The following is a 20,799-nucleotide window of genomic DNA, read 5'->3' on the forward strand; positions in this document are numbered from 1 at the left end:
TGTTACCACTGTTGCTACTGTTACCACTGTTACAACTGTTATCACTGTTGCTACTGTTACCACTGTTACCACTGTTACCACTGTTGCTACTGTTACCACTGTTGCTACTGTTACCACTGTTACAACTGTTATCACTGTTGCTACTGTTACCACTGTTACCACTGTTACCACTGTTGCTACTGTTACCACTGTTGCTACTGTTGCTACTGTTACCACTGTTACCACTGTTGCTACTGTTACCACTGTTGCTACTGTTGCTACTGTTACCACTGTTACCACTGTTGCTACTGTTACCACTGTTACCACTGTTGCTACTGTTACCACTGTTACCACTGTTGCTACTGTTACAACTGTTATCACTGTTGCTACTGTTGCCACTGTTACCACTGTTGCTACTGTTACCACTGTTACCACTGTTGCTACTGTTACCACTGTTACAACTGTTATCACTGTTGCTACTGTTGCCACTGTTGCTACTGTTACCACTGTTACCACTGTTGCTACTGTTACCACTGTTACAACTGTTATCACTGTTGCTACTGTTGCTACTGTTGCCACTGTTGCTACTGTTACCACTGTTACAACTGTTATCACTGTTGCTACTGTTGCTACTGTTGCCACTGTTGCTACTGTTACCACTGTTACAACTGTTATCACTGTTGCTACTGTTAACACTGTTACAACTGTTACTACTGTTGCTACTGTTACAACTGTTACCATTGTTGCTACTGTTACCACTGTTACCATTGTTGCTACTGTTGCTACTGTTACCACTGTTACCACTGTTGCTACTGTTACCACTGTTACCACTGTTGCTACTGTTACCACTGTTACCACTGTTGCTACTGTTGCTACTGTTACCACTGTTACCACTGTTACAACTGCTTCAACTCACACTACTGATGTACTGTTGTTGTTATTATCTGTAGTACTCAGTGCTCTGGCGGTCAGTGAAGGCAGCAGTGTCACTGTGTTATTATCTGCAGTACTCAGTGCTCTGACGGTCAGTGAAGGCAGCAGTATCACTGTTATTATCTGCAGTACTCAGTGCTCTGACGGTCAGTGAAGGCAGCAGTGTCACTGTGTTATTATCTGCAGTACTAAGTGCTCTGACGGTCAGTGAAGGCAGCAGTGTCACTGTGTTATTATCTGGAGTACTCAGTGCTCTGACGGTCAGTGAAGGCAGCAGTATCACTGTTATTATCTGCAGTACTCAGTGCTCTGACGGTCAGTGAAGGCAGCAGTGTCACTGTGTTATTATCTGCAGTACTAAGTGCTCTGACGGTCAGTGAAGGCAGCAATGTCACTTATTATCTGCAGTACTAAGTGCTGTGACGGTCAGTGAAGGCAGCAGTGTCACTGTGTTATTATCTGCAGTACTCAGTGCTCTGACGGTCAGTGAAGGCAGCAGTATCACTGTTATTATCTGCAGTACTCAGTGCTCTGACGGTCAGTGAAGGCAGCAGTGTCACTGTGTTATTATCTGCAGTACTAAGTGCTCTGACGGTCAGTGAAGGCAGCAATGTCACTTATTATCTGCAGTACTAAGTGCTGTGACGGTCAGTGAAGGCAGCAGTGTCACTGTGTTATTATCTGTAGTACTCAGTGCTCTGACAGTCAGTGAAGGCAGCAGTATCATGGTGTCTTTATTATTTTTAAGAAAGGACTTAAATCTGTTTTCTGAGCCCGACTCAAGGCCGCAGCTTCCTTGGCAGAGGGCAGGGGATGGGTGAACAAGTTTCACTTCCGGTTGCTGAGCGCATGATGAGGCATTCTTGGTCTTTGTGGTTTAGATCATCAGATTTTTATAAATAACACCGTCACCTTGTGAAACAGGAAGTGGGGAGCAGTTTTTATCTCTCTGTGAAAGAAGAAGTTTCAGATGAGAGCTGCTATGTGTCAGACAGTTCTCGTCTCTGATCATGGATCTGGTTTGGACATTTCTCCCGGTGTTCCTGCTGTGTGCCGAGGCCCAGAACCTCACCGTGGTTAAGGCGGAGCTGGGTCAGAACACCACCCTTAACTGCTCTGTGAACATCACGAGCATCCACTGGTATGTAGAGATACGCAGCCAGGTCAGAGGACTCATCGCTGAAACCTTCACTCCAGATCCCAACGATATTCTGTCCCACATTTACACCACGCTGAAAACCAAGTACATCGCCATGGGAAACAAACTGCTGATCACGAACATCACATCAGAGGATCACCGCTTTTATTTCTGCGCCACGAAGAAAAAAAGCAACGTTACATTCACAGACACCTTCCACCTCGTCTCAGGTGAGTACGAACACTTCTTAGTGAAAACCTATGATGAGACATTTAGTCTGCTGATCATAGAGTTAACAGGAAGTTGGATATATGGTTGTTAATACCTGTGAGGGGACAGACTTCAGGGGTCATGACCTCCAGATGAGCTGTACTTTAAAATCGAAGTTTGTTTTGCTTCATCTGAAAACAAACAACTGTCAGAACTGTAAGTCTGGATTCGTTTTTAACACAAGAGGAAGTTACATCATTTATTTCAAGAGAGTATGACACCATGTAAACACACCAAGACTTCTGTGAGATGATCTATCGTTAACTTCCCCAAAACTGTGTGATAAATTTCTGCTCGCCATCGGGGCTCAGCGTGCGTCAGACCAGCAAGACGAGCGGCAGGACTGTTGGTATTCAGGCTGCTGTCAGCCCTAGAGTCGTCTCCTTTGGTCTCAATCAGGAACTCATGTTGTTCCAAAGTTGTATAATTGCCTAGAGTTGGTTGGTGTTCTCACGGCAGCATTTACAAGAGGACCAGATCAAATGCCTTGTGTGAGAAAGCTGCTCTTGATTGGTCAGAATTTCCATGTGGGAAAAATCCAGGAAGTAAAGCAAACGTTGAAGAAGAGTACACTTGCAAGATAAATGTGACACTTTCTAATGTCACAATGGAGGGACAACTACGTTCATTCATTCATTTTCCTTAACCGCTTATCCTGCTAGGAGTCACAGGGGGGTGGAGCCTATCCCAGCTGACACTGGGTGAGAGGCAGGGTTCACCCTGGACAGGTCACCAGACTATCAATCAATCAATCAATCAATCAATCAATTTTATTTATAAAGCCCAATATCACAAATCACAATTTGCCTCACAGGGCTTTACAGCATACGACATCCCTCTGTCCTTATGACCCTCACAGCTGATCAGGAAAAACTCCCCAAAAAAACCCTTTAACGGGGAAAAAAAACGGTAGAAACCTCAGGAAGAGCAACTGAGGAGGGATCCCTCTTCCAGGACGGACAGACGTGCAATAGATGTCGTACAGAACAGATCAGCATAATAAATTAACAGTAATCCATATGACACAATGAGACAGAGAGAGAGAGAGAGATGCAGGTAATGACAGTAGGTTACAACAACATTATTGAAAGTAATAATATTATAGTTACAGTTCTGGCTACTGTGGTACAATATGTTGAAAGTATGTATTAATATCTGGCAGTATACATGTGTGACAATAGTCATGTGTATAATAACAGTAGAAGTATGACTAATGACTAATGATGGCAGCAGCAGCAGGAGGCATCTGGCAGGACCACGGCAGCAGCACAACCACACACGTCACGCTGTCCAGGCACCGCTGTGATATGAGTTAATCTGAGAGACAGTGGAGCACAAAGGCTCCGGAGAAGAAGCCGAGTTAGTGACATCCAGAATGGCCGAGTTAGCAAGATGCAGTAATAGAATACGAGAGAGAGAGAGAGAGAGAGAGAGAGAGAGAAGGAGAGAGAGGGAGCCCGGTGTATTATAGGGGGTCCTCCGGCAGACTAGGCCTAAGTCAGCCTAACTAGGGGCTGGTACAGGGCAAGCCTGAGCCAGCCCTAACTATAAGCTTTATCAAAGAGGAAAGTCTTAAGTCTAGTCTTAAATGTGGAGACGGTGTCTGCCTCCCGGACCGTAACAGGAAGATGATTCCACAGGAGAGGAGCCTGATAGCTGAAGGCTCTGGCTCCTGATCTACTTTTGGAGACTTTAGGGACCACGAGTAACCCTGCGTTCTCAGAGCGCAGTGTTCTGGTGGGATAATATGGCACTATGAGCTCTCTAAGATATGACGGAGCTTGACCATTTAGAGCTTTATAAGTTAACAGTAGGATTTTAAATTCAATTCTGGATTTTACAGGGAGCCAGTGCAGCGAAGCTAAAACAGGAGAAATATGATCTTGTTTCTTAGTTCCTGTTAGTACACGTGCTGCTGCATTCTGAATTAGCTGGAGAGTTTTTAAGGACTTACTAGAGCTACCTGATAATAGAGAGTTACAGTAATCCAGCCTTGAGGTAACAAAAGCGTGGACCAATTTTTCTGCATCTTTTCGGGTCAGGATAGGCCTAATTTTCGCAATATTACGCAGATGAAAAAATGCAGTCCGTGAGGTTTGTTTTAAATGAGAATTAAAAGACAAATCTTGATCAAATATTACTCCGAGGTTTCTTAGGGTAGTGCTAGAGGCCAGAGCAATGCCATGTAGAGAAACTATGTCATCAGATAAAGAGTCTCTGAGTTGTTTGGGGCCAAGAACAATAACTTCAGTTTTGTCTGAATTTAACATCAGGAAATTGGTGCTCATCCAATTTTTTATGTCTACTACTAGCTACTGCTACATTCTAATGCTATTACTCGTAAATGCTAATGCTATTGCTATGATTAGCTATTTCACTAAAACTGTCCTATGTGAAGTTTGTTTGGCTGTCAGATGACTTTCGGTTACGGCAGCTGTCCTCAGTCTGTCGCCTGTCTGTCTCCAGACGGAGCGGCGGTCAAAGACGACTGTGGATCAGAGAAGCAGCAGTGCAGCTGCAGTGTGTGGTGGAATGAGCCTGTCGTCTACAGCTCCTTCATCCTGAACGTCCTCCTCTTTCTCGTGCTAACAGGTCAGTGTGCTGTTAGCGGACAGCTTCTGTGTGTGTGAACAAGCTTAAAGAGACCTCTCCGTCTGTCACTTCCTGTTGACCAGAGTCAAAGTTCAGTTGTTTGTTCCAAATGACGTGTCTGTTTGTGTGTGTTTACATATCCGGAGGTGAGGTAACTTACCTGGTGATGTGTCGGCAGGTGTGGTTTTTACCTCTGTGTGTTTGAAGAAGAAGAAGACGTGTAACTACCAGGTGACTGACTCACCACAGTCAACCAATCAGAGCGCAGAGACGCTGGAGACGCCACAGGTAAACAAACCACTGCTGTTTATACTGTGCTGTCACTGAGACTGCTCTTGCTACTTCAACGACTGCTAATGCTACGTGCTACTACTGGATCTAATGCTAATGCTACATGTTACAACTGGAACTAATGCTAATGCTACTACTGGAACTACTGCTAATGCTACTACTGGAACTAATGCTAATGTTACAACTGGAACTACTGCTAATGCTACTACTAGATCTACTGCTAATGCTACTACTGGAACTAATGCTAATGTTACTACTGGAACTACTGCTAATGCTACTACTGGAACTATTGCTAATGCTACTACTGGAACTAATGCTAATGTTACTAAAGGAAATACTGCTAATGCTACTACTGGAACTATTGCTAATTCTACTACTGGAACTAATGCTAATGCTACTACTGGAACTACTGCTAATGCTACTACTGGAACTAATGCTAATGTTACAACTGGAACTACTGCTAATGCTACTACTGGATCTACTGCTAATGCTACTACTGGAACTAATGCTAATGTTACAACTGGAACTACTTCTAATGCTACTACTGGAACTACTGCTAATTCTACTACTGGAACTAATGCTAATGCTACTACTGGAACTACTGCTAATGCTACTACTGGAACTAATGCTAATGTTACAACTGGAACTACTGCTAATGCTACTACTGGAACTAATGCTAATGTTACTACTGGAACTACTGCTAATGCTACTGCTGGAACTAATGCTAATTCTACTACTGGAACTACTTCTAATGGTACTACTGAAACTACTGTTAATTCTACTACTGGAACTACTGCTAATGCTACTACTGGAACTACTGCTAATTCTATTACTGGAACTACTGCTAATGCTACTACTGGAACTAATGCTAATGTTACAACTGGAACTACTGCTAATGCTACTACTGGAACTATTGCTAATTCTATTACTGGAACTACTGCTAATGTTACTACTGGAACTAATGCTAATGTTACAACTGGAACTACTGCTAATGCTACTACTGGAACTACTGCTAATTCTATTACTGGAACTACTGCTAATGCTACTACTGGAACTAATGCTAATGTTACAACTGGAACTACTGCTAATGCTACTACTGGAACTATTGCTAATTCTACTACTGGAACTAATGCTAATGCTACTACTGAAACTACTTCTAATGCTACTACTGGAACTAATGCTAATGCTACTACTGGAACTAATGCTAATGCTACTACTGGAACTAATGCTAATGCTACTACTGGAACTAATGCTAATGTTACAACTGGAACTACTGCTAATGCTACTACTGGAACTACTGCTAATTCTACTACTGGAACTAATGCTAATGTTACTACTGGAACTACTGCTAATGCTACTACTGGAACTAATGCTAATGTTACTACTGGAACTACTGCTAATGCTACTACTGGAACTACTGCTAATTCTATTACTGGAACTACTGCTAATGCTACTACTGGAACTAATGCTAATGTTACAACTGGAACTACTGCTAATGCTACTACTGGAACTATTGCTAATTCTACTACTGGAACTACTGCTAATGCTACTACTGGAACTACTTCTAATGCTACTACTGGAACTAATGCTAATGCTACTACTGGAACTATTGCTAATTCTACTACTGGAACTAATGCTAATGCTACTACTGAAACTACTTCTAATGCTACTACTGGAACTAATGCTAATGCTACTACTGGAACTACTGCTAATGTTACAACTGGAACTACTGCTAATGCTACTACTGGAACTACTGCTAATTCTACTACTGGAACTAATGCTAATGTTACTACTGGAACTACTTCTAATGGTACTACTGGAACTAATGCTAATGCTACTACTGGAACTAATGCTAATTCTACTACTGGAACTAATGCTAATGTTACTACTGGAACTACTTCTAATGTTACTACTGGAACTACTGCTAATGCTACTACTGGAACTATTGCTAATTCTACTACTGGAACTAATGCTAATGTTACTACTGGAACTACTGCTAATGCTACTACTGGAACTATTGCTAATGCTACTACTGGAACTAATGCTAATGTTACTACTGGAACTAATGCTAATGCTACTACTGGAACTAAAGCTAATGCTACTACTGGAACTAATACTAATGCTACTACTGGAACTACTTCTAATGCTACTACTGGAACTACTTCTAATGCTACTACTGGAACTAATGCTAATGCTACTACTGGAACTAATGCTAATGTTACTACTGGAACTAATGCTAATGTTACTACTGGAACTACTGCTAATGCTACTACTGGAACTATTGCTAATTCTACTACTGGAACTAATGCTAATGCTACTACTGAAACTACTTCTAATGCTACTACTGGAACTATTGCTAATTCTACTACTGGAACTAATGCTAATGCTACTACTGAAACTACTTCTAATGCTACTACTGGAACTACTTCTAATGCTACTACTGGAACTAATGCTAATGCTACTACTGGAACTACTTCTAATGCTACTACTGGAACTACTTCTAATGCTACTACTGGAACTAATGCTAATGCTACTACTGGAACTACTTCTAATGCTACTACTGGAACTACTTCTAATGCTACTACTGGAACTAATGCTAATGCTACTCATGATGCTATTGCTAATGCTTCTTCTAAAGCTACTGCTAGTTACTGCCATGTGCTAATGCTACTACTTATGCTACTGCTAGTTACTGCTACAGTTAATGCTGTTACCAATGCTAATGCTAGTTACTGCTACCTGCTAATGCTATCGCTAATGCTACTCTGAGTAACTGCTACTGCTGTGTGTTTCAGTACGAGGAGATCCAGCTCAGAGCGCCCCCAGCTGCTGTGTCTTCAGAGTGTATCTACTACAAAGCCCAGCTGCCTCAGTCCACACTGCCCCAGTACTGACACCTGGACCGCACCTCGACTTTTCTGTCAGGGACACCTGTCAAGTCGCCCCGATGAGCTGTGATCTTTGTTGGGCCACCTTAAATCTGCTCAGGGACAGGGACAGGTTTAAGGTGGTCCAAGACTAAAGGTGACGTCATCATGTTGTTTTAATTCATTAAAAATTAGCTTTATGTTTGTTTCTCTGAATATAAGAACTGTGTCTCACCTGTCTCTGTCACTAATACACCTGTCTCTGTCACAAATTCACCTGTTTGTCAGACTCACCTGTCTCTGTCACAAATTCACCTGTTTGTCAGACTCACCTGTCTCTGTCACAAATTCACCTGTTTGTCAGACTCACCTGTCTCTGTCACAAATTAATTTGTCTCTGTCACAAATTCACCTGTTTCTGTCACAGACTCACCTGTCTCTGTCACAGACTCACCTGTCTCTGTCACTAATTCACCTGTCTCTGTCACAGACTCACCTGTCTCTGTCAGACTCATCTGTCTCTATCAGACTCACCTGTCTCTGTTACAGACTCACCTGTCTCTGTCACAGACTCACCTGTCTCTGTTACAGACTCACCTGTCTCTGTCACAGACTCACCTGTCTCTGTTACAGAGTCACCTGTCTCTGTCACAGACTCACCTGACATTATGAGGACCTACGTCCCCACAAGGCAAAATGTGTTTTTTGGTAAATTACTGGTGAACAAATGTACGGCAAGTGAATGTGATGTCCTCCTAAGTGACATAAACAATTATATATTAATGGCTGTACACACCGACATTATGAGGACGCATGTCTCCACAAGGCAAACCATCACATCTTCTGTTTAAACTTTGGTTTTTGGTGAAAAGTCGGTGGCAGTAAGATAATGGTGAGTCACCAAGGACCTAATGTACAGTAATGTGGTAAGTGACATAAAGGGTTAATGTGTTTACACACTCAGCTGTCGCTGTGTCAACGTGACTGGACATCAGCTGTTCAGACAAAACAAAGTTTCCTCGGGAGTTTTGAGGAATTAATTTTGTGTCCAGTTTCGAGTTGACGTCTCTGACCTTTTGACCTCTGTGATGAAACGCAGACACGAGTGCTGGGGCCACATGATGATGATGATGATGAATCAGCTGATCGACACCATGTGACATGAAAAACTCAACCTGAAGATTCAGACGGCAAACGAATCTCGAGAGTGAACACAGCATGACATGAATTTAAGTAATGTGTGTGTTTATCTGTTCACTTCTCAGCGACAGTCTCCATCAGACCGCCGGGTGAAAACAGGAAGTGGTTTCTGAGTCATTTCCTGTTGCTGTTATTGACAGGAGTTTCAGCTGTGATTCAAGGAATCATCCTTCTGAGACTTCAGAATAATCACTGATGGTAAAGGTCCAGTTAAATCTGTGACTCAAGTCCAGGTCATGTGATTCAAGTCCAGATCATGTGACTCAGACAGACAGATTTGGGCCCAATTCCAATCCGGCCCCTAAAGACTCAAGCCCTGAACCCTCACTGACTTAACTGACGTCAGCTGTAAGTGACTGAGTGTGAGAGTCTGAAAGGGCTCTGGATGCTACAAATAGGAATGGGACAGCACTTATCCCCCTCTCTACAAAATGTTGTTGACACTGGCGGCTCTGGGCGTGATCATTTATTGGTTATTGTCATCATATATTCCACACACAAAGAATATATATATATCTATATATATAGATATATATATAGATCTATCTATCTATCTATATAGATATATATTCTTTGTGTGTGGAATATAACCACTGGTATTCCTCTGACTTCATGTGTGTTTTTGTACCATCTTAAATCCTTGTTAATGTAATGTTTCATTGTTTATCTATCTGTTTTTTCGCTCTCCTTCCATAATGTTACCGTTTGCATATCTGCTGACCGTGTTACTTCCGGTGTTCCGAGGGCAACCCCTGTATTTGACGTCACAACGCTATGAACTGTGGGTAATTTCCTTACCGTAAGTCCCCATCGATGCTGACCTACGGTAAGGGGGCATAAAGGGCTCACTCACTGACTCACTGACTTAAAGATTTGACAATGGGACAGCCCTCACACACTCACGCACTTCACATGAACGCGCCTCTAAGTCAGTGAGTCTGTAAGGGATCGGATTGGAATTGGGCCTTAGATCTGCTGCTGCTGCAGTCGGCGGCATTTTAACACCTCTGATGAAGATAAAGCAGTAACCATAGAAACAAACACCATGTCTCTCTGCGGTCCTTCACGCCAACAGTTTTCAGGAACTCGACTCTTCAGCAGAGATGTGTTAAAACCTCAACCTGAAGTCTTCATAGAAACCAGTGGGGCTGATTGTCACAGGAAACGAGGAGGTGTGAAGTGTTTTTATTAAAGGTTAAATCAGATGGTTAATCTGCTGCTCTGCTCCCACACCGTCCGACCACACGCCGGTTTCAGACCCTCTGTAGGAAAAAAACACTGCACATTTAATCTTTGTGCTTTAGATGTGTGCTGGTATTTTGACCTGACTCTATTTCCTGTCGTCCGGTGGTTAATGAACACTCAGAGACAGATGTCTGCAGAGGCGTGGCGCCAACTTCAGACGAAGGCATTCTCTTCCTGCACTGTCCCTTTAATTGTTTGTAGTTTACGCCTGGTGAAGCTGAGGGGCTGCGGCCCCGAGGCAGCACAGCACATGTCTGACGTCACTGGGGCCTCGCGTCCGTTCCTGCACTGGTACACCGAGTATAGGGTGCGGCAACATCATCCCCGTGCAGAGCTGGAGAGCTGCCATTTTAGTTGTGAACATACGTGAGCTCAAGAGGTCAGGGCATCTTTCTGCCTCTGTGGCCAATCAGAAGCTCACAATTTTTAATCAGGTTGTCATTCAGCCAATCACCTCACAGCAGTCGGAGGAGTCAACATTTCAACTCTCTAACTATGCTAGTGCTAGCTAGCGTCTGTGTTCAACTCCCTGATCATAACAGAATATAGTAACTTCAACCACGGCTCGTTTTGGAAGGACCACTGCGTTGTTTTAATTATCAGACACTTATTAATAAAGTGAATCATAGTTGTTTGTTTCTGCTCGTGCAGCTAGCACGCTAGCTAAGTCAGCTGTGAAGTCGTCTGTTTCGACTTCAGCATGTTGATAAAAAACGGCGCCGTTTGACACATCATCAGGAGTCGACCTCTGGATCACAGGATGTTTCGACCATTACCACCAGACACCCTCCTCCTGAGACTGATCTGGACCGAGAGCCAGGTGTGGTTTAAAGAGTCAGTGGTTATAGGATAATGGTGAGTCAGCAGGAAACTAATTTAGAGTAAATTATTGTAGGTGATGTAAACAATTACCTATTAATGTGTTTACACACTACATTATGAGGACCTATGTCCCCACAAGGCAGACATCACATCTATGGTTTAAAATGTGTGTTTTGGTAAAGAATAGGTAGTTAAAAGGCAATGGGGAGTCATTAGGGAACTAATATACAGTAATTAACATAATGTCCTCCTAAGTCACATTAATGATTGGCCATTAATCATTATTTACACTGACATTATGAGGACCTACGTCCCCACAAGGCAACATTTGTTTTTTGGTGAAGAATAGGTGGTTGTAATGGTGAGTCACTGGTGAACTAATGCACAGTATTGATCCAGTCTTGGAGTGTGTCCAAGAGCCAGGTGTGGTTTAAATTAACCCCCTGTTCCTGAAGGCACCCGTTGGTGGGGGCGGTTGCAAGCACACAGCCAGACGGCGTGATGTCTCCAAATATTGTGCACGGTCGTTTATCTGTGATATAACTTTATTTTCCTTTCTTCAAAGTCAGAGTACTCTGACTTGTAGTTTTGTAGTTTTACTTGTTTCGTGTTCATGAATTCAGGACTAAATGTTTAGTCTCTTGATGATTTTTACTTTTATTTTAATGTTTGGCTCATTAAAAAAAGAGGTTTCAGTCATTATCTCTAATGTGACCAATCCTCTTGCTTTTAATCTTTACTGTCAGTAGGCTGAATTGATTTGAGCAACGGTCGCTGATATTTCCCAGGTTTCGTATCTCATGTCCGTCACACTCAGAACTGAGAAGTTTTCATTGGTGTGTTGCTAAAATCAGAAAGCTTTAAAGAGTGAAGGCGCTCATGGATTTCCCCCGCAGATGGTTTTCTACTGAAAATAGAAACTATTTAAAAGGAGAGGATTAAGAGAAGTGAGTCTGAGGTCAGTGAAAAGAGGAACCTTATCAAAAACAAACTGTCTGTGGACTCAAATTTAAAACTGACCTGAAACCAACATCAAAGAGCCAAAATAATAAAGTCCTGATTTACTCTGAACTTTATTTACACAGAAACAAACACATCTTACATGTTCAGGTAAAGTTCAGGTTTTTATATATCAGAGTTTTAATCTTCTGTTCCTGAGATATGATGTTAAAACATGATGATGTCACAGTCAAGCTGACCTTTGACCCTCATTATTGTATCCTGTTAGACATTTGGGTCAAGTTTTGTCAGTGTATGAATTCTTCAGTTATGGATGAAAAGATGTTTCCTAAGGTCACCATGACCTTTGACCAACAAAGCCTAATCAGTTCATTTTTAAGTCCAAGTGGACGTTTGTGACGAATTGAAAAAATATTCCCTCAAGGTGGTCTTGAGAAATCGCGTTCACAAGGAGACAGAGGAGGTCACAGTGACCTTAAAGTTTGTTCTTTGACCACCAAATTCTAATCAGTTCATTTTTGGGTTCAAGTGGATGTTTGCGCCAAAAAAAATCCCTCAAGCCGTTCTTGAGATATTGCCCTCACAAGGAGACAGACTACATCATAGTGGCCTCAAACCTTGACCTTAGGCCACCAAATTCTAATCAGGTCTTTGGTAAGTCCAATTGGATGTTTGTGACAAAACTGAAAAAAAAAAAAAATACCCTGTGGTGTTCATGAGATACCACGTTTATGAGGAGGTCACAGTGACCTTAAAATTTGACCTTATTATTAGTCGATGGTTGAGTCCAAGAGGAAGTTTGTGCCAAATTGAAAAAAAAAGCATTCCCTTAAGGCCTGTTTGAAATATTGTGCTAATGAAAATGAAACAGATAAAAAGGTCACAGTGACCTCAAATTTTGACCTCTGAATACCAAAATCAATGAGTTAATTGTTGAGTCCAAGTGGACGCTTGTGCTAAATTGAACAAACATTGCCTCAAGGTGTTTGTCAGATATAAGGTCACAGTGACCTTTGACCTTTACCCACCAAAGTCTAATCGGTTTATCCTTATCTCAACGTTGACATTTGTGCCAAATTTGACAAAATACCCTTTAGCTGTTTTTGAATTTTCACACTCGTGAGAATAAGACAGATGAGAGGTCACAGTGATCTACCTCCAAAATCTAATCAGTTCAGGTCCGGCGTCCTCCGGCGCAGAAACAAAAATAAAAAGGTTTTTAGTTTTGTTCCTTTGTTGATGAAATGTCGTGTCGAACATCAGCAAACTGCTGAGTCATGAAAAGACAGAAACATTCAGAGGATCTGATGAGTCACACCTGACAGTCTGAAACCAGCTTAACAGGAAGTAGCTTACAGTCCGTCTTTCAGACTGAAGACAAATGTTAAGGAAGGTTTCCTAATCATTAAATATCAAACACGTTTTAATCCATGATATTAAACGACCTGATCAGTTCCCTCTGTGCCACCACAACAAGCCTTTAGCAGTGGCTTTGTTTTCAGGAAGTTCTTGGTGTGCTTCCTGTGGGGAACGTGGAACAGTGACCTGACGTGACAGTCGTCTGTTGAGGTGTTGTGATGAAACGTCTCTGCAGGGCGATCGGTGTCCCTGATCTGGTCTCTTTCAAGATGCAGCCGAGGTCACAGGAAGTGAAGAACACCACGAGAGGCTGACACAGACGAGTCTGACCACAACACTCGAGTCAGACTTCACAACCCTCGAGTCAGACTTCACAACCCTCGAGTCAGACCTAACAACACTTGTGTCAGACTTCACAACCCTCGTGTCAGACTTCACAACACTCGAGTCAGACTTCACAACACTCGAGTCAGACTTCACAACCCTCGAGTCAGACTTCACAACACTCAAGTCAGACTTCACAACCCTCGAGTCAGACCTAACAACACTCGTGTCAGACTTCACAACACTCGAGTCAGACTTCACAACCCTCGAGTCAGACTTCACAACACTCAAGTCAGACCTAACAACACTCGTGTCAGACTTCACAACCCTCGTGTCAGACTTCACAACACTCGAGTCAGACTTCACAACCCTCGAGTCAGACTTCACAACCCTCGAGTCAGACTTCACAACACTCAAGTCAGACTTCACAACCCTCGAGTCAGACCTAACAACACTCGTGTCAGACTTCACAACCCTCGAGTCAGACTTCACAACCCTCGAGTCAGACTTCACAACACTCAAGTCAGACTTCACAACCCTCGAGTCAGACCTAACAACACTCAAGTCAGACTTCACAACACTCGAGTCAGACTTCACAACCCTCGTGTCAGACTTCACAACCCTCGAGTCAGACTTCACAACACTCAAGTCAGACTTCACAACCCTCGAGTCAGACCTAACAACACTCGTGTCAGACTTCACAACACTCGAGTCAGACTTCACAACCCTCGAGTCAGACTTCACAACCCTTGAGTCAGACTTCACAACCCTCGAGTCAGACTTCACAACCCTCGAGTCAGACTTCACAACACTCAAGTCAGACTTCACAACCCTCGAGTCAGACTTCACAACACTCGAGTCAGACTTCACAACCCTCGTGTCAGACTTCACAACACTCGAGTCAGACTTCACAACACTCAAGTCAGACTTCACAACCCTCGAGTCAGACTTCACAACACTCAAGTCAGACTTTACGTTACTTGAGTCAAGTGAGTCGTGATGACGGCCTCAAGGGAATTTGTCCAAATTCAGCACAAATGTCCACTTTAAAATGAACTAATTATAATTTGGTGGTCAAAGTTTGAAGGTCACTGTGACCTGGTCTGTCAAATTTCTTGTAAGCACATTTCTTGAACACCTTAAGGAATTTTCTTCACATTTGGCACAAACATCCACTTGGATTCAATGATGAGCTTGACTGTGACATCATCATGTTTTAACGTCATAGCTGAGGAACAGAAGGGGAGACATTTGGTCAGATACTGAATTGGTGACTCTAATCTTGAAACTGTGCTGCTTGTATAGATCTCCTGTGTGTGAAGCATCCATGTTTTAAAGTTTGTAGCTTCTTTTCAGCAACATTTGAAGCAATGTTTACTGTCATAGCTACATGTGAGTGTTGTCAGACATGGAGGTAAACTGCAACTGCAACTAACACGCAGCTCCCGAAGCACCGAAGAAAATGTTGCATTTTGAACGAGGGCTACAAATTTCTTAAACCCATTTGTGGAACCTCTCCATTTTGGCCGTCAGCTCAAGCTTTATTAGCAATTATAAGCCAACTTGAGACATAGAACCCAGAGGTGGAACTGTCACTGAAAATGACACATGAATACACGGCGGTCAAGAAAAAACAGATCGTAAGTCAACACAAAGCAAATACAGCAATAAATCAAAGGCACCAGGAGCATTATTCAGTACTGGAGGACACAATGGTGATGGGTACGACGAAGCACCTACACAAAAATGTTTGTTGTATGTAGACCTAGTGATAATGTTTTGACTTGACACTTCCTGACTGATAAGTCCCAGGAAGTGAGTGTGGAGTTTTATTTTAAAGGTTTCTGAGGGGATCCAACACACCGGAGTCATTTGGACACTTGTTGTAGCAACAGTTATGTTTTAAAACAAAAATCTGTTTGTGTGGATGTAGCCTCAGGGAACGAGTTAAAGTTCTTTGTTAAAGTGCAGCAGTGGGGATTCCTCCAGGTGGTGTCCAGGTGTGCAGCTGTTGGTGCAGTTGGTGTCCAGGTGTTCGGTGTATGGGCAGTGTGGATGGAGGAAGTACACTACTGAGGAGAATCAGTTGGTAGGAGGTCTCTGCGCCGCATCTCCTCATACTGACAGACACAGCAGGAGTACTGAGTACAGTACACAGTGTACGAGTAGTGCCAGCAGTAACAGCAGTATCAGTGACATCACAGGATAAACAGCAGTGGTGTGTTTACTTGCGGCGTCTCCAGCGTCTCTGGGTTCTCATTGGTTGACGGTGACGGGTCGGTCAGGTGGTAGTTACAGTTCTTCCTCATCAAACACAGAGAAATGAAAACCAAACCTGCCAACAGATCATCAGTTGAGTCACCTCACATTCAAACTTTTCACTGCATGAATATTCTTGGAGAAGTCCGTCTTGTTTCATCGAAGCAATGCTGAGCGACAGCACCAATAATCAGATTCATGCCTATTAAAAGTACCAGTGACACCAGTGAGTTTCAGAAACATAAAGGTCGTAGATTACCATTGTTTCTTTCATGAGCTGTTGGCCTGGTGTACTGCAGTGACACATGATCCAGTTATTAGACAGTGTCTCTACAGCAGCAGGAAAACAAGACACGTTTGAGCTGAAGGACACACGCAGAAGATGGTGGAGGTGGGTCTGAGGTCTTACCTGTTATTGCTGAGATGTACCTGATGTGCAGCTGCAGGTGATGGTGGGTTTCACAATCTTTGTTGGGCGGAGTGATGTCACCATCTGACACATCATGTGGAAAAAGATGTGACACAGACGAACACAGAAACTGAGGAGAGCTGCTGATCTGATCAACTGACTGCAGAGAAAAAAAAAACTAATTCTTGAAACTTTTTAGTGTGTTTGAAGTAAAATGAGGTTCAGCTCGAGTCCAGTCACCAGAATAAATGTTAGCAATGTGCGTTTCTGCAAACCACAGATGAAACTTTACAATTAAAAATACCCAGATCTGGAGAAACTGTCTAGGCAGTCTCTGAAATCAAACTGTTATAATAAATACATGTGAAAACAATTTGTCCTCGGAGTGATGTGCACATCAGAGACACATAAACAATTAACACTGATAAACAATTAACACACCCATGTGTCTGCAGTTAGATGAGTGGATATAAAAGTACCGTTTTTTTTCCCCGTTAAAGGGTTTTTTGGGGAGTTTTTCCTGATCAGCTGTGAGGGTCATAAGGACAGAGGGATGTCGTATGCTGTAAAGCCCTGTGAGGCAAATTGTGATTTGTGATATTGGGCTTTATAAATAAAATTGATTGATTGATTGATTGAAAAGTATGCGCAAAGTGGTGCCGAAAATATCGTTAACAACAACATTTATTTATTCTAACAGTTTCCCAGCATCACCTCTAAGTGTCGCCAAAGGATCAACAGCTGTAGAAACGTGCGTACGCCAGCCATGAAGTTGGTGTGAGGCACCGCACATTTCCACGGTCATTTCACTCTTGATACATCTGAACTTTGCCATGGAAAAGGATGTACGCCACATTTTTGTGCATATTTACCCTCTGTACATGAGGCCCCAGGTCTTTTCCCTGTCGCTTAAAATGTCAATACTTAAACCAACGACAACAACTAAAGCCTGAGCATGCAGGACACCTCCAGGACCCATTGATTCAGATGATGTTTTAAAGGGCCAGTGTGTAATATTTGGCATGGTTTATTGTCAGTCTGAATCTGAATCTGAATATTCTACCCATTAATATGTTTATACAAGTGTATGATCGCTATAAAATAAAATTCGTTTGGTTTTCGTAGCCTTATAATTATGCTTTTATATATATATATATATATATATATATATATATAGCAAGGGCCTTGCTTTAGAGAGGTCGCCATCTTGCGCCGCCATGTATGTACGGCAGACTGAGCGGACAATCCAGCCAGCCAGAGAACGCGTTTTGTGTGTATAAATAAACCAACGAAGACAGTGGAAGGAAGGAAGAAGGAGGAGGAAACAGCAGAGAGTGTTAGTAGTTCGTTGATAGAGAGTAGTGAAAAGTTTTTTTAGTTATAAAGTTTGCGAGAGAGGGGGGTACCCGCTAGGTATAGTAAACGAGTATGTGTGTATGAAGTGTGTGTGTTACGCTAGAAGAGTCAGAGTTTGGGACGGAGTCTATAGACCTACTCCTGAAAAACTCCTGTCTGCGCAAGGCTTTTTGTCCCTACGAGGCCGCCGTCATTTACCCGACGGGAGGGGTGAGCGAGTGAGCCCTGCAATCTAGAATTTGACCACTGATGTCACTGTTTTCAACCCATTTTACACACTGGCCCTTTAAAGCAACAGTAATTTGTCACAGTGTGAATGATTGTCTATCTGTGGAAGTAACAAAACTCAGACGCCTCCCCCCATCCGGTTTAGAAGTGAGAAATGTTTGTGGTTTCAGATGCTGTTTTAACTAGATGAGGTCAGAAATTTGTGACGTGAACCGCTGCTGCCACTTGAGAAGTTTGTGACACATATTAAGACTTGCACCATAAAAGACAACTAAAAGACTAAAATTCATTCAAACAGAACAAATTGTTTATTGAATTCAACATTTCTGAAAGAAGGGGAGCAGAAAGAGCTCTCGTTGTTTTCCTTTTGTGCAACAAGTCATTTCATTCAGTAGGCTACAAAATCAAATGATGACGTGACTTAATGTACACATGTGATAAGACACCCCCGTCTTGTGCGTGCACCCTCTTCTTGCTGCAGTCAGATCACCTGTGTCCCACCAGGATACAGCAATGCTATTTTCTGATTGGCTGATAAGTAGCTGTGTCTTATTTTTATTGGCTGGAGTGTGGCATGCGCTTGTTGAGCTCTCCGGTATCCACAGCGTCTTGCAACACGTTCCACTGCATATATAGCAGTGTAACTTGGTGGACGTTATCATAATAATTTTTTTTATGCGTCAGAAATACCAGGCGTGGCGGTGAGAGTGTGAAAAGGTTAAAATGCGTGTGTCACACTCTCAAAGCGTGAGACTTGAGAGCCCTGCATTAAACGAAATGTCAAATACACATCGAACCCAAGAGACTTCAGCTCTGAACCTAAGACGACTTTAAACACCTGTGAGTCCTTGTGTTGTTAAATTGTGGTGGTTCTTACCTGAGACGAGGTGGAAGGTGTCTGTGAATGTAACGTTGCTTTTTTTCTTCGTGGCGCAGAAATAAAAGCGGTGATCCTCTGATGTGATGTTCGTGATCAGCAGTTTGTTTCCCATGGCGATGTACTTGGTTTTCAGCGTGGTGTAAATGTGGTACAGAATATCATTGGGATCTGGAGTGAAGGTTTCAGCGATGAGTCCTCTGACCTGGCTGCGTATCTCTACATACCAGTGGATGCTCGTGATGTTCACAGAGCAGTTAAGGGTGGTGTTCTGACCCAGCTCCGCCTTAACCACGGTGAGGTTCTGGGCCTCGGCACACAGCAGGAACACCGGGAGGATTGTCCAAACCAGATCCATGATCAGAGACGAGAAGAGAACAGTTGAAAACTCAGAGAAGCCCTGAACCTTCTTCTTCTCTCACAGAGAGATCAAAAAGTGTCCTTCACTTCCTGTTTGCTGCTTATCAGACCTGTTGAACTAATCATCACTGCGTCATCCGTGATGATGTTACTTAGAAAACAGGAAGTAAAGCTGAGACCTCTTTAATCGCCCCACCACCTCACCACAAGAGGCCGAGCTGATGTTAGACACACTGCTGGCACACAGATCAGACCACAAGACTGCGGTCTGCGCTGGCAGCACATCCGTCCAACTCTTTCTCACAAACTTGATGACGACGATGAACTGATTAGACTTTGGTGGTGCCGTTTTTACAAACATGGATGAAAATTGCAAGGTGGCCCTCCCACTTCTGGACTATAAAGAGACTGCAGCACCTTTCAGACCAACGTCTCCCAGACAGCAGAGTCAACACCTTTACTTTCCTGTCTCGACCTCAAAGCCATGAGTCTGCGCTCTGACATCCTGTTTTAAAAGTTTCACAAAGCATTGAATTTGGTTTAAAAATTCTTTTGCCAAAATATTTGTAGTTTGGGGGCATTTTGACTCATGAAAAGCATGTTATCGCACATATATTTTCTTTTTTAAAAATCGAAACAAAACAAATTTATCAGAAAACCACAAGTGAAAAAACATCCACTTGAATTAGTTTGATAGTGATAATGTTTGTGACAGAACTGGAAGAGTTGTTCTTATAATCATGAGTTCAAAGAAACAAACTAATACAAACAAGTTTTTCATAACTTAAGAACAGCATGATCACATTATTATAAACTCCTGCTCTGCCACCTTAAATCTGTGCTTAACCAGATCAAAGGTGATCCAGATGGGCTCAGTTCATGACATGGAAAAGACCGTAGCTAAACAAAACAACTCGTCAGGTTTTCATATTGTCTCGACTTTTGTGGCTTCACCAGAAAAGTCATAGTCGTTGCAGTAACTAGCAGTAGCATTTTGAATGGCAGTAAAAGTAGCCGTAAGTAGCAGCATTACAAGTAGCGGTGGATGTAGCCAGTCAATCAATCAATCAATTAATCAATTTTATTTATAAAGCCCAATATCACAAATCACAATTTGCCTCACAGGGCTTTACAGCATACGACATCCCTCTGTCCTTATGACCCTCACAGCTGATCAGGAAAAACTCCCCAAAAAACCCTTTAACGGGGAAAAAAAATGGTAGAAACCTCAGGAAGAGCAACTGAGGAGGGATCCCTCTTCCAGGACGGACAGACGTGCAATAGATGTCGTACAGAACAGATCAGCATAATAAATTAACAGTAATCCGTA

The 20,799-nt window shown here is 42.7% G+C and overlaps 3 protein-coding genes across 4 annotated transcripts in view; 2 read left to right on the forward strand and 1 right to left on the reverse strand.

The window, feature by feature from the left end:
- Positions 1–1,750: 1,750 nt before the first annotated feature.
- Positions 1,751–12,039, forward strand: LOC117250002 (uncharacterized). 2 transcript variants are annotated; one of them, XR_013490475.1, is made up of 5 exons: positions 1,752–2,280; positions 4,787–4,912; positions 5,091–5,200; positions 7,999–8,227; positions 9,170–12,039. XR_013490475.1 is itself a non-coding variant. In XM_078165786.1 (4 exons), exons 1-4 carry the CDS (start codon positions 1,923–1,925, stop codon positions 8,095–8,097), a joined length of 693 nt encoding a protein of 230 aa, XP_078021912.1. In that variant the 5' UTR covers positions 1,751–1,922; the 3' UTR covers positions 8,098–12,039. The 2 variants fall into 2 exon arrangements, 1 of the variants encoding a protein (XP_078021912.1); XM_078165786.1 differs by having other exon boundaries at positions 1,751–2,280; positions 7,999–12,039.
- On the reverse strand, positions 11,813–20,643 carry LOC144461892 (uncharacterized). The gene is made up of 4 exons (XM_078165788.1): positions 19,110–20,643; positions 16,649–16,732; positions 16,209–16,315; positions 11,813–16,100 (listed from the first exon to the last, which is right to left on the reverse strand). The coding sequence occupies exons 1-4, from the start codon at positions 19,465–19,467 to the stop codon at positions 16,050–16,052; spliced, it is 600 nt and encodes a 199-aa protein (XP_078021914.1). The 5' UTR covers positions 19,468–20,643; the 3' UTR covers positions 11,813–16,049.
- LOC144461956 (uncharacterized) overlaps positions 19,829–20,799 on the forward strand; it is a 2,545-nt gene continuing 1,574 nt past the window's right edge. The window contains exon 1 of the mRNA XM_078166009.1: positions 19,829–19,916. Coding sequence (XP_078022135.1) covers positions 19,829–19,916 — 88 coding nt within the window. The remainder of the gene's footprint in view (positions 19,917–20,799) is intronic.

This window comes from Epinephelus lanceolatus, chromosome 24 (assembly GCF_041903045.1).
Source record: "Epinephelus lanceolatus isolate andai-2023 chromosome 24, ASM4190304v1, whole genome shotgun sequence".
Lineage (NCBI taxonomy): Eukaryota > Metazoa > Chordata > Actinopteri > Perciformes > Serranidae > Epinephelus > Epinephelus lanceolatus.

Excerpts from the sequence above, each read along its gene's own strand:
- LOC117250002 (XM_078165786.1), top strand. The coding sequence starts at position 1,923 with ATGGATCTGGTTTGGACATTTCTCCCGGTGTTCCTGCTGTGTGCCGAG. Across the intron at positions 2,281-4,786 it reads CACCTTCCACCTCGTCTCAG|ACGGAGCGGCGGTCAAAGAC; the intron begins GTGAGTACGAAC and ends GTCTGTCTCCAG. Across the intron at positions 4,913-5,090 it reads CCTCTTTCTCGTGCTAACAG|GTGTGGTTTTTACCTCTGTG; the intron begins GTCAGTGTGCTG and ends ATGTGTCGGCAG.
- LOC144461892 (XM_078165788.1), bottom strand. The coding sequence starts at position 19,467 with ATGGATCTGGTTTGGACAATCCTCCCGGTGTTCCTGCTGTGTGCCGAG. Across the intron at positions 16,316-16,648 it reads GTACATCTCAGCAATAACAG|GTTTGGTTTTCATTTCTCTG; the intron begins GTAAGACCTCAG and ends ATCTGTTGGCAG. Across the intron at positions 16,101-16,208 it reads AGACGCTGGAGACGCCGCAA|TATGAGGAGATGCGGCGCAG; the intron begins GTAAACACACCA and ends TGTGTCTGTCAG.